Here is a 21311-nt window from a genome sequence, read left to right as displayed (position 1 = left end):
TGATGCATTTTAGTCACTGGGTCATTAGGTAAAATAAAAGGGAGGAGGTTAAATTTGAAATGTACTTTTTGTTATTTATTTGAAGCAATGTGGCCCTGTTCATTCTTGCCGACAACTTATTGCATTGCATATAATAGTGTATCTAAGAAATGAGTAAGCATATTAAAAGGTAAGTGCTATCCTACTATCCAAATAAAATAAAGGTGATAGCCAGTTCACAGGATATGGAAAGGGAGGATCATAGAAACATATTTTCAAATTGTTTCCATGTTACTGAGAAGGTGCATCCATTTTGGGTGTTGATTTGGGGTTCAGCATCTTGGACTGCACCTTTATGTGTGTTGGGGGTGCATCTATACTGTAGAAATAATGCAGCTGGACATTATTTTAACTGCTATGGCTTCATCTTACACAATCTTGGGATCTGTAGTTTTGTGAGGGGCCAGCACCCTTTGGCACAGAAGACTAAAGACCTTGTAAAACTACATGCCACAGGATTCCATAGGATGGAGCTACAACACTTACAGTGGTGTCAAACTGCATTATTTCTACAGTGTAGAGGCATCCTGTATATGTGCATGCCTTAAACTAACTGGTTGACTTATGATGACCCCATAAATTTCCATGTGTTTTCATAGGCAAGGAATACTCAAAGGTAGTTTTGCCAGTCCCTTTCTCTAATATAGCCTATAGCGCCTGGTATTTGTTGATACTCTCCCATCCAAGTATTCACCAGGGCTGACCCTGCTTTGCTTCCAAGATCAGACAGGCTGTTTAGCATATTAGTAGCTTTGACTTAACAGCAGTCAAAACAGCAACAACAACAACTGTTAGGGAAAAGTTATAAAGAGCACTAGCCTTCTGTGCCATCTTTGCCAAAAAGGCGTTGTCCAGCTGAATTATTCTTATATCATTATATTTATTTATATCCCACCCTTTCCTCAAAACTGGGACTCAGAGCAGATTACATTATTATAAAACAATATAATTAAAAGCATACAAAAATAGTACGTTAAAGCAGAGTCAAATTACTGCAATATTAAAAGCAATTGTATGTTAAAAGTATAAAATATAGTTTAAAAAGATAAAAAATGTTTAAGACACTTTAAAACAATATACAATAAATGAACAAACAATAAAACATCTTCATTGATTATATATTCATTGATATTAACAGGACCAAGATTTCTGTAAAATTAATTCTGAAAAATGTCATTATAAAGATTTCTGATCATGTACCTACCATGGCTCTAAAGGAGGGGATGGGTGGGAAATAATTGTGCTTTGCCAGACAGGAATGCACATGCAATGAGTAAATTACATGGAGGCAGTGTGGTGTAGTGGTTAGTGTTGGGGTGGGACCTGGGAGAGCTAGGTTCATATCCCAAATGAACCGTGACACTCTCTGAATGAGCTTGACTGAGTCATTCTCAGGTGTGATGTATGTCACAGGGCTATTATCAGGATAAAAGAGGAAGGGGAATTACACTGAGCTCATTGGAGACAAGCAGGGATATAAATGTTATGAACATATGAATGGGTGGATGGAGGAATTACATGGTAAAGTGCCTTACATGAATTACGTGGTTAAGTGAATTACATGGAAAATTATCATGAATTACATGGTAAAGTGTCTGACATGAGCACATCTGATCCTGAATTGTCTTGGCAAACCATTGTGCTCTGTCCAACACGTCTGAAGGAGGTGGTCTGGTGGCTTTGTCTTTGGGATATGTTTCTTGCATTATTTTATTGTTCCTTAAAACAGAGCCAGCCTTGTGTGGTGGTTTAAGCAATGGACTATGATGCTGAAAACCAGAGTTCAAATCCCGGCTCAATTCCCTGGGTGACCTTGGGCAGGCCACACACTCTGAACATCAGGTAAGGCAATGGCAACCCCCCCTGAAGAAACCCTGTGATAGGTTTGCCTTAGGGTTGCATAAGTCTTCTTCCCACATACACCCATGGTAGGTTTGCCTTAGAGTTGCCCACATTACACATGCTGGCAGTGCAATCCTCTCATTTATTCTTGCTTCCACTTGAGCAGAGGCACAATGGAAACCCAAGGCATCAAACCGTTATGCTTGACTATAGGACACTTCCTGCTCCCAAGGTTCAGCATGTCTATGTCTTTTCCAAGGTAGCTGCACACACACATGCTCTTCTGGGAGAGTTTGCCAAAGACTCACAGTCAAAGAGGGAGATTAAAGCAAAGTGATACAGGTTTCCTAGACCATGTACCTTTCTGTCACAGTTCTCTTAGGACTCTATAAGGAGCCTGATAATGATGATAATGCTGTTGTCATTGTTATTGTCATTGTTGTTGTTGGGTGCCTTCAAGTCATTTCTGAGTTATGGGAACCCAAAGGGGGAATCCATGATGGAGTTTTCTTGGCAGAAGTTGTTCATAGGGGTTTGTCCTTGCCTTCCTCTGAGGTTGTGAGAGTGTGACTTGCCCATGAGTTTCCATGGTTAAGGGGGGATTCCAACCCTGGCCTCTCAAATGTCCTAGTCCAATACCTAAGCCACTGGCCAACCATGCTGGCTCTGCTTTTAAAAAAAACTGTGGCAAGTCTTAGTATATATTTAAAATTAAATCATCCTCTGGTGCCGCAACAAACTATAGTTCCCAGAATGCCATAGCATTGAGCCATGGCAGTTAAAGTGAATGGTGGCGCCCAGAACTGGACACACTATTCCAGGGGAGACCTGACCAAGAGTAGTTAAAGTGCTGTCAAACTGGGCTATTTCTGCACTGAGGATGCAGCCGGAGTACCTCACACCTCCTGGAAGCCACACAGTCAATGGACTCAGCTCTTAGTCAGGTCTCCCCTGGAATAATGTGTCCAGTTCTGGGCGCCACCATTCAGAAAGGATGTGGAGAAGCTGGAGCATCACATTAGGGAGCTGAGTATGTCTAGTTGACCATTTGTAAGCCGCTCTGAGAACCTTTTGGCTGAAGAGCAGGGTATAAATACTCTAAATAAATAAGAATAATAAAATAAATATGTCCAGATGTGTCCAAGTGGTGAAGGGTCTGGAAGCCATCAAACCCTATGAGGAGCAGGGGGTGTTTAGCCTGGAGAAGAGAAGGTTAAGAAGTGATATGATAACCTTGTTTAAATATTTGAAGGGGTGACATATTGCAGATGGAGCAAGCTTGTTTTCTGCTGCTCCAGAAAACAGGATCCGGACCAATGGATGCAAGCTCCAGGAAAAGAGATTCCACCTCAACATTAGGAAGAACTTCCTGACAGTAAGAGATGTTCAACAGTTGGATATATACTGCCTTGGAGAGTGGTGGAGTCTCCTCCTTTGGGGGTCTTTAAACGAAGGCTGGATGCCCATCTATTGGGGGTACTTTGTCTGTGTCTTCCTGCATGGCAGAATGAGGTTGGACTGGATGGCCCTTGGGGTCTCTTCCAACTCTCATCCCTCCAGTATGCATGGGTTTTTGTGAAGGAGGGGAGAGAAGAAATCCTTTCCAATGCAGCCATCTCCAAATGCCTGGGTTTGTCTCCTGTGCCTTGGTTTCCTCCTATCTCCCTCTCTGGATCTTCCCCTTTACAAGGCTGGGGGGCTATGGTGGGAAGGCTCTGCCCTCTTCTTTCAGTGCAGGTTCCGATCTCTCTCTGTGTGTGTCTCTCTGCTTCTGCTGCTTTCAAGGTTGGCTGGCTGTGGGTGTGTATGATGTGTGTGAGTGTGACCCAGCCCTGGCAGAGGAGGAGCCATCAGGCAGCGAGACGTCAAGAAGAGCCACACAAGGCACACACAGCCAGGAGTTCCTGCCAGGCGAGCCTTGCCCCTTGGAGGAGGGCTGGCAGCAGCACCACCAGCAGCAGGGATGCCCTGCAGCAGCACCCTGCCACCTGGAAGGCAGGCACCCTGTCAAACCTCCAATGAGCATCTCCCTGTGAGCCTGCCTTCTGCGGTGGTTTTCTTCCCCTGCATCTGCTTCATCATTTTTTAAAATATATATATAATCTCTGGGATCCTGCCTGGTTTTTTTTTCCCCTCTTTGTAAAAAAGACTCCTGGCTTGTGCATCGCAGGCTGCAGTGTCTTCTCTTTCTCTCTTCCTCTCTGCTACATTCCTCCACCCGACTCTTCTTGGCTGCATCTTTCTTGCCTCTTTTCTCCCAGGATGGCGGAGGCTGAATTGCACAAGGAGAGGCTGCAAGCCATTGCAGTAAGTCTGCTTCACTTGGGTTGCTTCTTTTGTCTGGGGATGGGGATGGGGAGGAAGAAGAGGGTTGGGCATTATGTGTGCCAGCAGAGAAGCTGCTGCCCAGGGGGCATTGGGTTGTGTCTGGTTGGGTTTTAGAGTCTGGGTAAGTTGGGCTGAGTTTAAGGTGACTTTTCTTCCTTGGCACCATTTGCTGGATGGTCTGGCAAGACAAATGGTTGGCCAAGGGTTGTCTTTTACGCCTGATCTGCACTGCAGAAATGGTCCCATTTGAGACCACTTTAAGTGGTCCGCTCTGGTGCCACAACCAAATATCATTCCCAGAACTCCATAGCATTGAGCCAGGGCACTTAAAGTGGTCTCAAACAGGATCATTTCTGCAGTGTGTGGATGCAGCCATAGAGACAGATGGGGCCCTCAGGTTGGGCACCTGGCAGTTGGAAGCATAAAAGTAAGCGGGGATGAGGCATCCTGTGTACTCTGAGCACAAAGTTGTGAGTGTTGTGTTAGCTTCGCACATAAATGTCTTGGAGCTGGCAGAGAGGATCTTTCCAAGAATGCTGGATGATCTGGCATTGGTTTTAAAGAGAGGTGCAGGTGTTTCTCTGATTCCAGACTTGGACTGGTTGGGTTGGAATCCCAAACTGTACTGCACTCGTTCCGGTTGGTCATGTTATGAATGAAGCCAAAGTCCTGTTTTCACTAGGATGGATAGTGCAGCCCTAGGTACGTCTGCTTAGAAGATAAATCTGTTCCAAAGTAGAATTCAAAGATATAGGCATAAAATCTATATGTAAAGAGATCTTGTAGCACCTTTGAATCTGTGAAACCTGTATGTAAAGAAATCTTGTAGCACCTTTGTGAATTTAGCTGAAAGACAGAAGATGGCAGTGTGAGTGTCAGATGCATGTGTGTAGACGTAGAAGTCAAAGATGGGAATTGTGCGGTGCTCAAGTTGTTCTTGGACTGCAGCTACCAGCATTCCTCATCACTGGCTACACTGGCTAAGTCTACTGGAACCTGTAGTCCAACATGATATGGAGAGCTGCATGAGCCAGCATGTAGTGGCTTCAGCACTGGACTATGACTCTGGAAACTAGGGTTCAAATCCCAGCTTGGCCATGTAAATCCACTGGGTGACCTTGGGCAAGTCACAGACTCTCAGCCTCAGAGGATGGCAAAGGCAAACTCCCTCTGATGAAACTTGCCCAGAAAACCCCAAGAGAGGTTCACTTTAGTGTCACCATAACTTGAAAACGACCTGAAGGCACACAACAATAATAATTAAATGCCCTAAATGCACCAGACCCTGTCTGGTCCTGGAAGCTAAGCAGGGTCAGGCCTGGTTAGGACTTGGGAGACCACCAACCAGGTGCTATAGCATATATTTTTCAGAGGAGGGAACTGGCAAAGTATTCCTTGTTTAAGAAACCCTCTGAAATTCATAGCGCCACCACCATGGACAGGTGACTTGAAGGCGCGCACGCACACACACGCACGCACACACACACACACACACACAAGCTATAGGATTGCAGATAAAATTGCTGATTGCTTTGATGTGGAATTGGAAGTTTGCTTGTTCATCTTAATACTTTCCATCAGAAACATTAGGCCAAGTAGAAAACATGTGCTAGAGGAGTTCCAGGTGTAAAACCCATCCAAAAACAAGATCTCTTTCCAAAGTGCTTCACACATCCATTGTTTTAGCATAAAGTTTAAATCTTAGCATGCTAGCCTGAAAGATGAATGGCACATGTCAAAGCAATTTCCACAGGGGTCCCAACCGTTAGAATCCACATATTTTTGGACTACAATTCCAAAAATCCCTTGCTAGTGGCCAAACTGTCAAGCGCTTCTGGGAATTGAAGTTTGACATCACCTAGGGAAGCAATGTTGGGAATCACAGATGCAGGACAAAAGGAACCACAAAATGGTTTGAGCAAGGAAATGATGAGTCACAGTTCTAATGTCTGTTGGAACAATCTCAAGTCTATTTCCCAGTGATAAAAAGCTACTTAAAAATCCACGCTTGTGATCACTTTCACCACCTCTGTACCACCATATGACAGACACACCTTTTGTTCCTGACATCTTGGGCACTGTTCCAAAGAGTTAAATGGGGCAAGTATGGGGTTGACTTTTAATGCAGATCCTATTAGGGTTATTATTGGGGAGTGGAGGAGAAGGAAAACCTAACTGGATTTGTAGGGAAGTCTTTGTCCTCCCAAGTTTTCATAGGGAAATTACTCGGGTTGTTATTTTATTCATTTGCTCCAAGCAAAATAAAAGGTATGGTAAAAGATCAAGGAGAGCCAGCATGCAGTCATGGTTTGAGTTTGATTTCCCGTTTAGCTAAGAAACCCACTGGGTGACCCTGGGGAGAGTCACATGCTCTCAGTCTCAGAGGAAGGCCATGACAATCCTCCTCTAAACAAATCTTGCCAAGAAAACTCAATGATAGGTTCGCCTTAGGGTTTCCATAAATCAGAAACAACTTGAAAGCACACAGCAATGCCAACGAAAGATCCAGAACATAAATAGCCACTCCAAGTTTGATTATATCATCCACAAATCAAAATCCTATTTTCTTTTCAGGCCTGGGATCAAGCATCTAGCCTCCTTCAGCAGAATTCTGTAAAAGAGGGTGGGAAGTGTTTTAATATTTAGAAACTCTTTGGTGTTTTCTGTTATTTTTCTCTTTGAATGAGGCTTTCTGTATCTACAACTGATCCTAAGAGATATTGCTGTTTATGGTTAATCGTGCCATTGCAGTATTCCCCCTCCCCACCAATGTACCACACTGCTGTGCTTTCCATGCTCCTGTCTGACCTTGCCCTTGAGGTAGCACACAGACGATTCATCCACAGCCATAAGGAGGGTTTCCTCCTTCAGCCAATCTGCTGAATAAAGCCAAGCAACAGATTCCAAAGGGCTGGGCTTGGTTTGTGCAGCAGACGTCTGCACATCTCAGGTCTGAAGTGAGAAGGCAGGGGGGGAAATGACTGTGGCGGCTTGGATTTTGGGAACTCTGCCAGGCTGTTGCCAATGATCAACAGATGTTGTGTTTTACTCTAGCTGCCCACAGATGGATTCTATATTTCCTCTGTAGACGCAGGAATGGCTGTTCCTCTCGCTGCTCAGGGAGGTTGTTTTTCTTAGGCCAGTTAATTCACTAATATATGCCTTTCTATTTAAAATATGCAGACCTACTAGGCATTAAAGCCTTTGAAATGGTTCCCAGAGAACATCAAATGGGTGCACTGGTTGGAGGGAACAAAGTCTTTGATGATTTAAAGGATTTAATATTTTAGCCATTTAGATGTGGGGAAGATGCTTTCCTGTTCGTCTAAAAAATCAAGCCCTTTTATGTGGAGGCATTATGGGGGACCCAAGCTACATGTGACATTGATCATTTGGGTTTCAATGCCAGGGTGGGGAACCAGTGAAGCAAACTGGAGTGGAAACCCCCAAAGCACAGAAACTGTAAGCAGAGGGACAAAAAGTACTCTCCTATATCCTCATCTCACACAGAAGGATTCCTTTCCAAAGAAAAACCTTGCAAACCAGTCCACTACATGGAGTTCGTACCTCACTGTGTGTCTGATCTGGATATATGATGGTCTTTAATGAGGTGCTAAGGAAGGGACATAATTTGGAAAAGTTACATTTAGGAGCTGAAATTCCCAGAATCCTTCAGCCACTTTGAGAGATGGTCATAACCCACAAAATTAATTTTTCCAAGCTCTGTCCACTGTTGGGGAACTTGTGTTGTCACATGAGGGTGGACACTACCATTAGGCAAAGGCAGCTGCCTCAGGCAACAACTGCTGGAGAAAAGAAGTGAGTTATTGGAGAACAAAGCTGTGAGTGCTATGCAGCCAACCCAGCTTCCTCCATGCAATTGTCCTCTGTTATGTGAATACACACTATCCTTTTGGTAATGTTGAGGCAGGATTCAACAATCACACTAGTTTTCCTTTGCTAATATCAAGTGATATGGGCAACATGTTATCATTCCTTCCAACTGTCCTGATTTGGCAGGGGTGGTCCCACTTAATCCTCTGCCGTCCCACTTTCTCAGCTGCTTTTTAAATGTCTCAGTTTCTCTCCTCCTCTTCCCACTTTCCTCCTTCATCACCATCTTACTTCAGTTGCTGCAAACTGAGTTCAAAGCAGGAAAAGTAGTTTTGCATTCAGTTAAACTAGCCAGACGGAGAGGAGGGGTGGCATTTTGCCCTTCTACCAGACCCATTTAGTTTTATTTGTTCATTTTTTTATTCTGGCTTTCCTAAACTTGCTACATATACTCCAGGGCTTCTCTGTTAATTTTGTGTGTTCTGCCACATTAATAACTTTTGATCTGTTGTTACCTGCCCACACTCTTTTTGACCACATTCTGATATTGTTTGGCCACATGTGTCCCAGTTTTTATCTCTATGGAGTTTATCAAAAGAGGAGGAATTTCTCTTAAATTTGAATGAAAAGAAAGTGGGGCCAGAACGCATTCAATTAAAGTCACTAGTTTAGCGCAATTACGTGAATGCGCGTTGCGTTCGAACTGGCTCCCCATTGCCCGAAAATAGCATGCCATTGCCCAAATTTGCATGTGGCAGTCTATCACGCAATAATGTGAAACCACATGATTGCGTTCGGGCTGACTTCCCATTGCCCGAATTTGTGTGTAGTGGGTTATCACGCAATAACGTTAAACCCCACGATTGCGTTCAAATTGCCATCGGATTGTACTTCCAATTCCCCTTGTCTGATAAACTCCTATGTGTTGTAGGGTATGTGTTATACTTTTGCACAGGTAGGAAAATATCTCAGATTGACTCTGCCACTGATCATTCGTAATGTGATAGGAGTTAGCATCTACCAACATCTGGATGGTCATAGGTTTCCCAACCCTGCACTAAAAAGTCACTATTAAGATTTAATAGTTAAAAACCAGGCTAGTTGTTTATTACTGATTTGATTTATTTGATTTATTTCCCACTTTTATTCCAAAATGGGACCCAAGATGTAACAGAGCAGATTGGTAGGAGACATTAAAGGATAGCTGAAAGGTGGGAAAGAGCACTTAAAATTCCTTGCCTAAGGCACAATCAATAGAGAGATCTGGATGCACTGAAATCTTATCTATTTGTTAAACATGGTCTAAAACAGATTTCTCTACAGATGCTGCACAGTTCAGCTTAAAACATACTAACATAATACAAATATAACAAAATCACAGTAAAGCAATAAAGTTCAGCCCCTCATAAAAAGCATAGACATGTATTGACACAGCATAAACTGTAATATGGACACAAATGGGAATAAATGGAATTGGGGGTTCTATTTCACAGTTATGTTGAACTAGGAACACCTATTTTGAGTCGTGTCTCATGCAGATGTATTAGCATCCTACCCTCTGTGCAAAGTGTACCAATTATGAAAGGGAATTCTACATGCCAGGGAAAGATCCATCCTTCTTTCCTACATAATTATAGCCAAAACGGTATACCAATCCAATAATCAAAAGCAAATTTAACTGTTCCCCTCCTTTAAAAAATTGTAAGAACAACGGCAGTTACAAATAGCCGCAATGCCGATAAATACAAGCATAAATCAGGGTGCAACTTTTCATAAACAAGGGTGCAAATAAACGGACCTAGGTTGAACATACTGCACAATTATAGCATGTTGATCCCACTTTAACTACTACTGTGAACAATGTGATGGAATCCTGAGATTTGTAATCCAGTGAGCTGAAGTCCTTAGAATTCTTTGCTAGGGAGCATCAATGCTGCAGTACACAGGGTGGACTAACCCGTTTTAACAGAGAGAAGATGGAGTCATGCAAGTTAAAGTGGGATCAAACTGCTATAATTGTGCAGTGCAGTTTAAAACCAAAGTGAGAGAAAAAAGTATATAAATAAAGGCAGAATAAAAATTGACGAAAAAGTGACAAATGTGCAAGGATTTCTTTCTAGTAAATTTATGTATCATTCTTTACTCTGGCTACACTTTCTGGAATGTCCAGAGAGTATTTGGACTCCATCATCCTCACACTGATAGATGGCTGCACATGCAACCTCCGCACACAGTGCATACATTTAAAAAGTATGCTTGTGGTGGCTCCACTCTGATGCCACAACAAACTTCATTTCCCAGAATTCCATAGCCTCAAGCCATGGCAGTTGAAGTGGGGTCAAACCAGATTATTTCTGCTATGCAGATGCAGCCACAGATGAAAACCAAGACATGAAGAAAGCAAAGGGGGAAGTGCAAGGAGAAGAGGAAAAACTTGGGAAATTGTTTTAAAATAAACTGGGGGGAAATGGGATTCATTGGGATTGTCCCTGCCAAATTGAGACTGTTAAAGGGTATGCAATATCTAGAGGACTTTCTTGCCCTAACTCCTAAATCTTATCAATTGAGAGCAATGCAGTGTAATTTCTGTCTTGTCTGTGTCTCTTTAGATTCAAAATGTATGTGTGTGTTTGTGCAAAATACCTTTTTCAGTTCAAGCAAATAACTAAAGTAAAGAGGGACAGTTTGAGGGCATGCTTGCAGAGCACTATAGCCAGCCTTAGTGACCTGTAAAGCACCAGAGGACTCAAATCAGGGATTCTGGCAGCAGATGCCAAGTTGCCCCTTAGCATGTGCTCCAGCAATACAACTTTCATTCAGAGTATGGAATTTCCAGTTCAACCTCTCCTATGTTGCAGCACAAAACCCCTGTGGTGTACTGCACCCTCATTTCTCACACTGGACCATATGACCAAAAGAACGAGTAAAGGCTTGGATGGTACGAAATAACTCTTGTTCTAAACCAGGGATGGGAATAATGTGGCCCTGCAGATGTTGTTGCAAGTCCCAACAATCCCTAACCAGCATAGCCAATGATGAGGAATGCTGAGGACTGAAGTCCAACAGCTTCTAGGGGTTTTTTTTTTATTCATGCTTTGTTGTATTGCTTTGGTTTAAAGGCCAAAGCAAAACATCTATGAACTGTATGTATGTATCACAGGGGTAGCTGTGTTGGCCGTGCAGCAAAGGGCCAGTAGTTGAAGTGGCCTCTGCCTATATTGGAATCCTTCAGTGCCATCTTAACTGACAATATTGCAAGCAGCATGTAGGCCTGAAACTCTTAACAGCATCAGCATTTTATTCCTGTATTTTTTAAAACATCTTTACCTGATGAAGAAGCCAGTGAAGCTTTGAAAACTCGCATGATGTATTTTATGCTTTGGAGCTGGCTCCAAAAAGGTATCGCTGCTTGTGAATTTTGTTGCTTGTATGTATGTATGAATATGAAGTATATCCCACTTTTTTCTCAGGTCTGGATGGAAGGTAGTTTACAGCATGATTTCAAAACTTAAAATAAAACCACATCTTCTAACTGTCCTGATTTGGCAAGGACAATCCCCATTAATTTTCTGCCATTTCACTTTCTCAGCTGTTTTTAACATGCCCCAGTTTTTCTCTCTCCTCCCACTTTCCCCCTTACTTGAGTTACTGCAAACTGAATTCAAACTGCAAAAGTTCAAACTGCATTTGACTCAGCAGGGGGAGAAAAGAGGAAGGGGGGTTCCTTCTGTTCCCTGTAGGCTCAGGCAAAAGCAAACTGCTGCAGCCTTTCCTAGCTTCCTCATAAATAGCCTTTGCCATCTTGACCACTCTCTGATGTTGCTTGGCCACACATGTTCCTTTCTTCATCTGTGAAATGTTGGCAGGTATGTGTTTCATCCAGTTCAGGGGAAGGGAGATTTTGCCTTGTTGGTTAGACCTAAGTAGACTCTGGAATTACCTGAAATTAACTCTTTGTCTATACGGTACTTTTTTCTAACATTCACCTCATTCACTTTACATTTTTAGACATGCTCTTAAAAGTAACTTACTCTAGAAACATAAAACCAAAACACACTGTAGAAATAATCCAGTTTGAGTTTGTTTTAACTGCCCTGGCTCAGTGCTAGGGCATCCTGTAGTTTATTGTGGCACCAGAGCTCTCTGACAGAGTATGCTAAATGTCCCACAAAACTACAGTTCCCAGAATCCCCCAGCATTGAACCAGGGCACTTAAAGCAGTCTCAAACTAGATTTTTTCTGCAGTGTGTTTTGGATCATAATGTGTGATCTGATCCAGAAATACACAACATTTTGGATTTTAGGGCCGTGATGTTTTCTCTGTTTAATAATGTAAATACGATTTATGTTAAACTCTTCTTGAATTTGACACTATCTTTGCCAAGGCTGCAACACTAAATCTAAGTTAGTAGGTGCTGATTTGAAGTACACTGTTTAGGTACTCCTGAAACAGTAAGGGATGTGATGCAAGTCATCTTGTGAGCATGTCAAGAGATTGGTCTTTGTTGACCACTGCGACATGACAGATGATTTAATCAAGGCATCTCATACTTTGACCTTGGCCCTCCTAATAATCAATCCATTAACGTGATTCTCATAGTAGGAGATCTCGACTCTGTTCATGTCTAGCTCATTTTTGTCCCGTTTCCACACTTCTTGTCACCATCAAAACAAAAACTAACAGCAGTAATGCTGCAGAGATTTCTGTAAGTTCAGCTGTAAGTTACAGCTTGCTTTATAGAGAGCAGTGTCCTCTGAGTCAACACATGTCATTTAGATGCACATAGACATATATAGACCAAGGGTGTAGAAAGGAGGCCTGGCGGTTGCATAGCAGTTGTCATTCTGGATGGATCCAAATAGACTTTTGATAGCTAAGGAGACAGAATTTGCCTTCCACTCTAAAGGCTAAAGAACAGTCTTTGTTCAGTATTTCTTCATGCCACTTAACATCTTGTAATTTACCACTATGTACATACAGCTACTGTATTGTCCTATGCCTTATCTATTCTTTTACATGGGGATGCAAGGGATTTGAGCTTGTGTATATGGCACAGTGGTTTGAGCATTGGACTAAAACTCTGGAGGCCAGGGTTTGAGTCCCAGGTTGACCATGAAACCCACTGGTTGACTTTAGGTAAGTCACATGCTCTCAGCCTCAGAGGAAGCCAATGTCAAACCTTCTTTGAACAAATCTTGCTAAGAAAAGCCCATGATAGGTTCTCCTTAGGGTCACCATAAGTCAGAAACGACTGAAAGGCACACATCATCAACAACAACAACAACATAATGCTGTGGAGGTTAAAAGAAACCTTGAACAAGTTAGCAATCCTGTCTTATGCAAAGTGGAGAGGTAGCCATGCTGGCCACCAGAAAAATCCCCAAATCTAAACTAAGGTGGGATCTTTATCGGGCCACCAAAAAAGTACAAAAATACCATTAGGGCTTTTTTTTTTCTCCCCCCCCCCCCCCCCAGCTCCTTCCTGCAAATTTTGTGAAGAAGAGTTTTTGAGGTCTTGAAAGCTTGTATCCATTTTTATAGACATTTTCTTGAACTGAAAAAAAAATCAGCTTACGTAATGCATATATATTGAACCTAGACACACAGATAGATACATGTAAGAAGGAAAATGATTCCAGAAGTAACAGTTCTTGAATTATTACTTGCAGTTACCATTAGGGTTACCAAATCTATATTGCAATTCACCTTCAATTGGCAGGAATAAATATATAAAACCTATGCTTACCCCCCAAAAGCCTCTGGGAACTTACACTCCTGCCACCCTGCAGTAAGAATGTATTTTGACACGACTTTAACTTCCTTGGCTCAATGTTATGGAATCCTGGGATTTTTAGTTTGGTGGGGGGCACCAGAGCTTCCTAGCAGAGAAGGCTAAATATCTCCAAGACTTTCCCTCTTCAGCAGTTGTTAGTTTCTCCTCCTTCTTTTTACTCCCCTAAATAAATAAAAAAATATGAAAGAAACTAAAAGAAATTGGTGGTCGTTCACCAGTAGGTCGTCCTACAGTAGCCAAAATGTTGTTAGAATTCAAAGATGTAGCATGTTAGTCTGTAGAATCAGTACATAGAGAGATCTTGTAGCACCTTTGAGACTAACTGAAAGAAAGAAATTAGCAGCATGAACTTTTGTAGACTTCCGTCTACTTCCTCAGATGTTGTTGTTTTTGTTGTTGTTATATTTATTTCTATCGGACCTCCCCCCCCGTTTGGGACTCAAAGAAGCTTGCAACAAATGAAAAACCAATTGTTTTTAATATCTACAAGATGCAAAAGTTAATTGAGATTAAACAATTGAAAGATTAAAACCAGATTAAAGCACGTTTCATTTGTTTGCTGCAGCTGCAGCCAGAAGATCAAGCAACCTAGGTATTTAAAGAGAAAATGGGAAGAAGTTAAAACTGATTTCATAATGAAGAAGTGAAATTATATGAGTGTGTGTACATTTGTGTGTATGCAGAGGAGGCAATACATTCAGAGTTGTGTTTTCTCTCCCTTTTATTCTGAAAAAGTAGCAGATTACTCACCTTCCTTCCTTCCTTCCTTCCTTCCTTCCCATAAACTCCTCACCATGGAAGATGTGAGTAAAATCAAGGCTGAATCAACCAAATCTATATTGTAATCCAGCTTCAATGTCATGCAATTCCCCTGATTCTTTCTGTTGATTGATCAAAAGGCACAACAACAACAACAACAACAACGTTGTTACATGAGGATTTACTGCATTTTCTATCTCTCACACATCTGCTTCTGTTAACCAAACATTACTAGTGAAATCAAACATTACTACTGAAACATGGAATCTAGATGTGGAATTCATCAGCCTCTACAAACCTAGAACAAAGTTCCTTTTTGCATTATAAAATCTCATCATACTATCCCATGTGTTAAACTGCAGCTGAGAAGTGTGTGTGTGTGTGTGTGTGTGTGTGTGTTGTAAAGTAGAGGTTGGGAAAGCTCTACATAATGACATTACTAAGCACTCTCTCATGTGACATCACTATGAGCTGTCCCCAAAATCACAAGGGCTGGGATGCTCCTTACCTGGCAACCCGTGTTGCCATTCATACACATTTTCTGATACAGCTTAATACCATGGTCACAGTTAAACTTCGGTTCTGCTAGTTGGTTTGTATCAAAGTCTACAAAAGTTGTTTTCAGGCTAACAAGAGATATACAAGTTTACAAAAGCAGTGCCAATGTTTCTTCCAATCATGTAGGTAATTATCTACATTATCCCTCTTGGATAGCTCCTGTTGCAATAGATGGCAATAGTAGATTGCTTTCAGTTAGCATCCTGTTTCCCTGCTGTGGAATCAATGTTTCATGCTCTCTGGTTTCACATATACACACATTCCAATTAACCTTTGGGTGCTTTGGAATTGTGGTGTGTTGTTGTTTTTAAAAGAAAACTCCTTTGTGCTCCTCACTCCTCCAGAATGACCCCCAATTGTCCAGAGGTTCTACCTGTTCTGTCTTCATGATCAGAGATGAAAAAGGAGATGAAAATACTGCCAAAGCCAGGGCTGGTTCCCAAGTTAGCTGCTCAGGGGTCTGTACAGATCGGCCTGAAAGGCCAGCCTGCAGGAGGAGTCAGGGCATTGCATCCAGATGATGCACTGACTCCACCCCTAAGGTGCCATGATGCCATGCACCACTCCACATGGCACACAGTACTCTGTAAAGCACTCTGTAAACCAGAGACGGGGAATTTGTGGTCCTCCAGGAGTTGGACTGCAGTTCCTACCATCTTTCACTATTGGCTAGGCTAGTAACCTATGGAGACCCATACGTTTCTCTACTGTGATCATAAACACTAACCAATTAAGTCAGCTAATGGCAAGTGTACCAAGGCAGTAATCTCAAACACTCTGACTAGGTTGCTGGTACTTCTCCACAAAGCCATTGATGGCAGTGGTCCCAGATACTTGAGAGCATGCCCTTTCCCAGTACATGGTACTTCTCTGCTCATTTGTTGTTGTTAACTGCCTTCAAGTCAACTCCGACTCATGGTGACCTTGATCTCCTAGACCCTCTATCTTCCACTGCTCTGCTTAGATCCTGCAAATGCAAACATGTGACATCCCTCATTGAGTCCATCCATCTGGTGTGTGGTAGTCCTCTCTTTCTATATCCATTCACTTTTCCTGGCATTATTGTATTTTCTAATTAGTTGCCTCCTCATGATGTGGCCAAAGTATGAGATCCCCAAATTCATCATCTTAGCTTCCAGGGAGATTTCAGGCTTGATCTATTTCAGGACTCATTTGTTTGACTTTTTGGCTATCCACAGTATCCTCAGCACTCTTCTCCAGCTCCACATCTTGAATTAGTTTATATTGTTCTTATCAGCTTTCTTCACTCTTCAACTGTCCAGCTCTGACATCCATACATGGTGATGGGGAAAATAATGGCTTGAATGATCCGCACTTTAGTGCTCAGTTGTATATCATTGCACTTTAGGATCTTATCTCGTTCTTTCATAGCTGCCCTTCCCATTCCCATCTGCTCATACCTTCTTTCAAATACTCCTGAGTCCTGCCATATAAGGAGAGGTGAGTAGAGATTTGAAAATTGGCATTTTCAGGGACCCTTCTCCTAGGCAAGATATCCACAGACCTGTGGCTTGATCTTGTTAGCACCACCTCCATCCCTCCTCCAATCTCTATTTCAAAAAATGCTTTGAAGAATGCTTAAATGATGATGATGATGAAGATAATGATGATGATTAATTTTATTCATTTATATCCAGCTTCTTTTTCCAGTACTGGGACTCAAACTGGCTTGTAAATTATTAAAACCAATACAGATTAAAAAATATACTACACACAAACAAAGTTAAACAATCTATAGGGTTAAAATTATTTAAAATTCATTAAAAGACAGGATGATTTTCCATTCCCCTCATCTCTCACCATTGCCAATGCTAGCTAAGGCTGATGGGATGTGTAGTCCAGAGTCCAGTAAACCCCCCTCCCATTCTGCAACTTCAAGTGGCTATTTCTGAAGCTTTGTTTTAAAAAATGTAATGTATTGGTTAACCAAACTGAAAATTGAATTTAAAAATTCTTTTAAAATAAATAAAACTTGTACTTCTGCACTAATAGGGGGGAAATAAAGAAGAAGTAAGATAAAGTGTGTGTGTGTGTGGGGGGAGCTAGGCATTAGTCTAAATCGAATGAGTAAAGCCATAGAATAAATAGGATTTATATACTGTATACACTGATGTATAAGTCTTGAAATTTTAGTCAGAAAATTCACCCAAGTCGACATCCATGGGTCAATGTAAGCACTGTACTTACTTTGGAACCATCCCCTGGTGAAAGGAAAGGGCATAATCTGTCCATGAAGCACTGACACTCCTCTACTCTCTCATTCATCCAGCCTTAGTGTGAGCATAAACAGTTATGCCTCCTGGAATTTTGTAAGTTCTTTGACGCTGTTTTCTTTTGCTTCATTCCTTAGATCCTTTGTTACATGCCCCTAAGTGTTACTCTTGACTTATCCACAGGTCAATTCAAAATCCATAATTTTGGCCCCCAAACCTGCCCTCGATTTATACATGAGGTCGACTTATTGTCAAGTATATACATGAAGTGTTGACTTACTTCTGAGAAATTGATTTAGTAGATCTACTCAATCAGACTCACAATTGAGTTTAGGCCAATGTCCATCTCCCCCACCCCACCCCCACCCTTGTATATCAGATTACAATCTTAATGTTCTTTGTGTATTTTAATAAACCTAACTCTTAGCTTAAGTAAATAAACACTGGGGCTGTTCATAAATTAATAAATGAAACGCCACTGGGTGCCATGTTGAGGGTTTTGTTGAGGAAATCAAACTCCACAGTGAGACTCAAAAGGTCTTCTCTGAGATATATTAAATGTCAGAAAAAAAGCAACATGCATTAAGAAAGGAGGCTCTGCTCTTCCCCAAATGACACCCCTTTGAGGTGTAGGCCATGTCATAAAGAAGTTTTCTCTCTTCAAGCTGAACTTTCCTCTCTTCAAGTTCAAGATGAAAGGGTATCCTGTTATGTTATATTTCTCTCTCAAGAACTCCAGCTTTGTTATTAAAGCAACTGTGAGTGAGACCTAGAACATAAGTGGGCCTTTTTTCTCTTTTTTGCATGTATACTTCAATTCAGTTGCCAACCTTTCAACTAACTCCTATAGCTGTCTCTTTCATCATGTAGACAAAAGTAGGTTTTAATTCTAGACTGTGAAAGCCTGTACTTGCTTATTCTAAAGTTGGATTGCCGTTGTGTGCCTTCACGATTGTGAGCCAATCATAGGGTGTTGCTGTTGGTTTTGGCAATATTTAGTAAATTGAAAATAAAAGGGTGTTTTTGGAGATTTGTTATCTCTGTTCATTTGGTAACTATGGAGGGAGGATACAGAGGGGTAGAAAGGGGCAGCAAGATGCTGCCCCTTTCTCCTGTGGATTATTGCTGTGGTGACCACACATCGCGGCAATGATGCACCCAGAAAAAGGAGCTGTGAAACGTGGCTCCTTTCTCTGCCACTGCCAAGGCACCATTAGCATCCTGGAGTGGCATGGCGATGTCCCTTGTGCACCACACTGTTTGGATGCAGTGCACAAGGCATGTCATTGGCACATGCTGTGTAAATGCACGCACACCAAAATGGTGCCCAGATAGCGTTGTAGGGCTTGGGAGCGTGCGGACACTCTGCTCTCCCAAGCCCTATAATTGGCTCCAGGCCAAGGCATAGTGCCAGTCTGTACCGAGCCTGAGTCTGAGCATAATGTGGATGCATGCACATCTCTGATCAAGTGTTCAGGGTGCATATATGAAACATTGGTGCCTAATCCTTTTATGATATTCAGAATGCCATCTTTTTCCTGCTCTGTGCTTTCAGGTATTTGACAGAAGAGTGTGCTACATTTTACACAAGGCTTGAGTAAGGGTTTGTGTGTTCTGTACTGAAACATCTACACACACACAAGTCCAAAACACAGTGAGACTTGGCCACCAGCCTAGATTCAGCCATCGGCTGTCAAAGTCATTACATTGCTCACTTCATATTTCCTTCTGAAAGGAATATTAACACTGATATCACTTAAGAGCCCTATTATGAGGACACATTATTAGACTCCAACCTGAGATTGTTCTTTAAACTGATATTCCATTACACCTCATGACATAACCAGAGCTTTAAAAAACTACCATAAACTAGAGCTCTTTGTTGGAACAAGTTGTTATTTTAAGAAAAGTGTATTAAGGGGAAGTCACATGATAGTTGTCTCCTTTCAAACAGTGTGCATGGCCTCTACACTGTTTCCCCTGTGTTAAATTTACATAAAGCTCAGAAATGTTGCTTTTTTGGACTACAATTCCCAGAATTCTCCAGTCAGCATGACCAGTGTCCATGCTTACTGAGGGGATTTGGGACATTTTATCCTAATTTATGCTTTATCTGAACTCTAATCTGGATTGTAATTTCCATGGAGCAAAGACCTGCCCTCTTGTACTTTGTAAAGTTCTTGGGAAATGTGAGAGATAGTACTGGCTTTCTCAAACAGAGTAATCAAACTGGCAAGACAGAAGCTGGACAATAGTCACTCTCCCACCCCTCCATCCACATCCAGAGTCTAGCAGAGAGAAAAAGCCAGCTCAGTCTTCTTTGTAACACATACATAAACTTGTCGCTCCATATCCATGGATTTTTTATCCACAGATTCAAGCTTGAAAATACATAAATTCCCAAAAGCAAATCTTGATTTTTCCATTTTATATAAGGGAGACCATTTTACTATGCCACTGTTTTTAGTGAGACTTGAGCATCCATGGATTTTGGTAACCATGGGGGGTCCTGGAACCAAACCCCAGTGGATACCAAGGGCCCACTGTACAATTAGCTTTACTTACAATCTGAGCATCTTCCAATAATAATATGCATTTCACCTCCAAAGGTAGAGAACTGATTGTGAAAAGTTACAAAGCATGACTGAAAAAGCATGGGAAGATTAAAGGCTTTCCTCTAAACTCAAGACTGGTGCTGAAATCTGAAGTGAAACAGGATTTCTCAAAAAAAGCAGCAGCTTTTCAGTCATTGATCCAGCTTTCCCTCCCAAGAAGGCAAAGAAGACAGACTCTTAATTGATGAAATATTTTGGACTTGGCAGTGGTAAGGCCATTGAGAGCCAGTGCATTACAGTGGTTTGAATGTTGGACTAGAATACTGGAAACCCGGTTTTAATCCCCGCTCAGCCATGGAAACTGCCTGAGCTGCATTTACTTTACTTGGCTGCATTTATTTTAACAGCCATTGCTCAATGCTATGGAATTCTGGGAATGGTAGTTCTGTGAGATATTTAGCCTGCTCTGCCAGAGACCTCTGTTGTCACAACAAATTACAATTCCCAGGATTCCCTAGCCCTGAGCCAGGGCAGTTAAAGCCATGTCAACCTGGATTATTTCTGCAAGTTACCCTTTCTCAGCCTCAGAGGAAGGCAAGGGCAAACCACCTCTAAACAACTTCTGCCAAGAAAATCCAATGATAGGTTAACTTTAGAATAGCCATAGGTCTGAGATGACTTGAAGGTACACGATAACAATAGAAGGGTAATATTCCAACAATTGACTAGGAGCTATGGAGATTTTAACAGTTACAATTTAAGCATCAGAGCAGTGTTCACATCTTGGACAAACAGTAGTGAATGGCTATGTGACTTTCAGTTAGCCAATTGACAATAAGAGACAGAACATCTGACTTGCAGGTTTTAGAGCAGTGGCTTCTAAACTTTGCTCCCCTGGATATTTTGGACTTCAGCTCCCAGAATTCATGACTGCTGGCCAAGGTTTCTGGGAATCCAAGTTTAAAATTCCCTGAGGACTAAAGTTTGGGAAGTTTCATTCAGGAAGGTTGCTGTATACAGATTTTACAGAGGATTGTCAAGAGCTTGGAAAAATCTAGTTACGAATAAAAAGTTTACTTGTAAATTATTCTTTTTCCAATTTCAAAGGTAAGATTCTGATGTCCTGATTCAAAGCTCACATTGTGGACATCACCACAGTGTGTACTTTGGATTATGTCTCATGGCCAGCCGGTCTCCCTTTATTTTTTCAGATTTACAGCTGAATCTCCTAACACATCAATGTTTATCTCAAACATATTTTGTATGTACAGTGCTGTGTACGCTTTAGAAATAAACTATAATAATAATAATAATAATAATAATAATAATAATAATAATAATAATAATAATAATCTCAACCAGCTCTT

General features: G+C 41.6%; 1 protein-coding gene across 4 annotated transcripts in view; it reads left to right on the top strand.

The window, feature by feature from the left end:
• Positions 1-3767: 3767 nt before the first annotated feature.
• PALM2AKAP2 (PALM2 and AKAP2 fusion) overlaps positions 3768-21311 on the top strand; it is a 325590-nt gene continuing 308046 nt past the window's right edge. For all 4 annotated transcript variants that reach the window (XM_042450171.1, XM_042450170.1, XM_042450169.1 and 1 more), the window contains exon 1: positions 3768-4188. In XM_042450171.1, the coding sequence (XP_042306105.1) occupies positions 4144-4188 (45 nt within the window). In that variant the 5' untranslated portion in view covers positions 3768-4143. The remainder of the gene's footprint in view (positions 4189-21311) is intronic.

This window comes from Sceloporus undulatus, chromosome 2 (genome assembly GCF_019175285.1).
Source record: "Sceloporus undulatus isolate JIND9_A2432 ecotype Alabama chromosome 2, SceUnd_v1.1, whole genome shotgun sequence".
Taxonomy (NCBI): domain Eukaryota; kingdom Metazoa; phylum Chordata; class Lepidosauria; order Squamata; family Phrynosomatidae; genus Sceloporus; species Sceloporus undulatus.
This window is presented reverse-complemented; position numbering and strand designations above follow the sequence as displayed.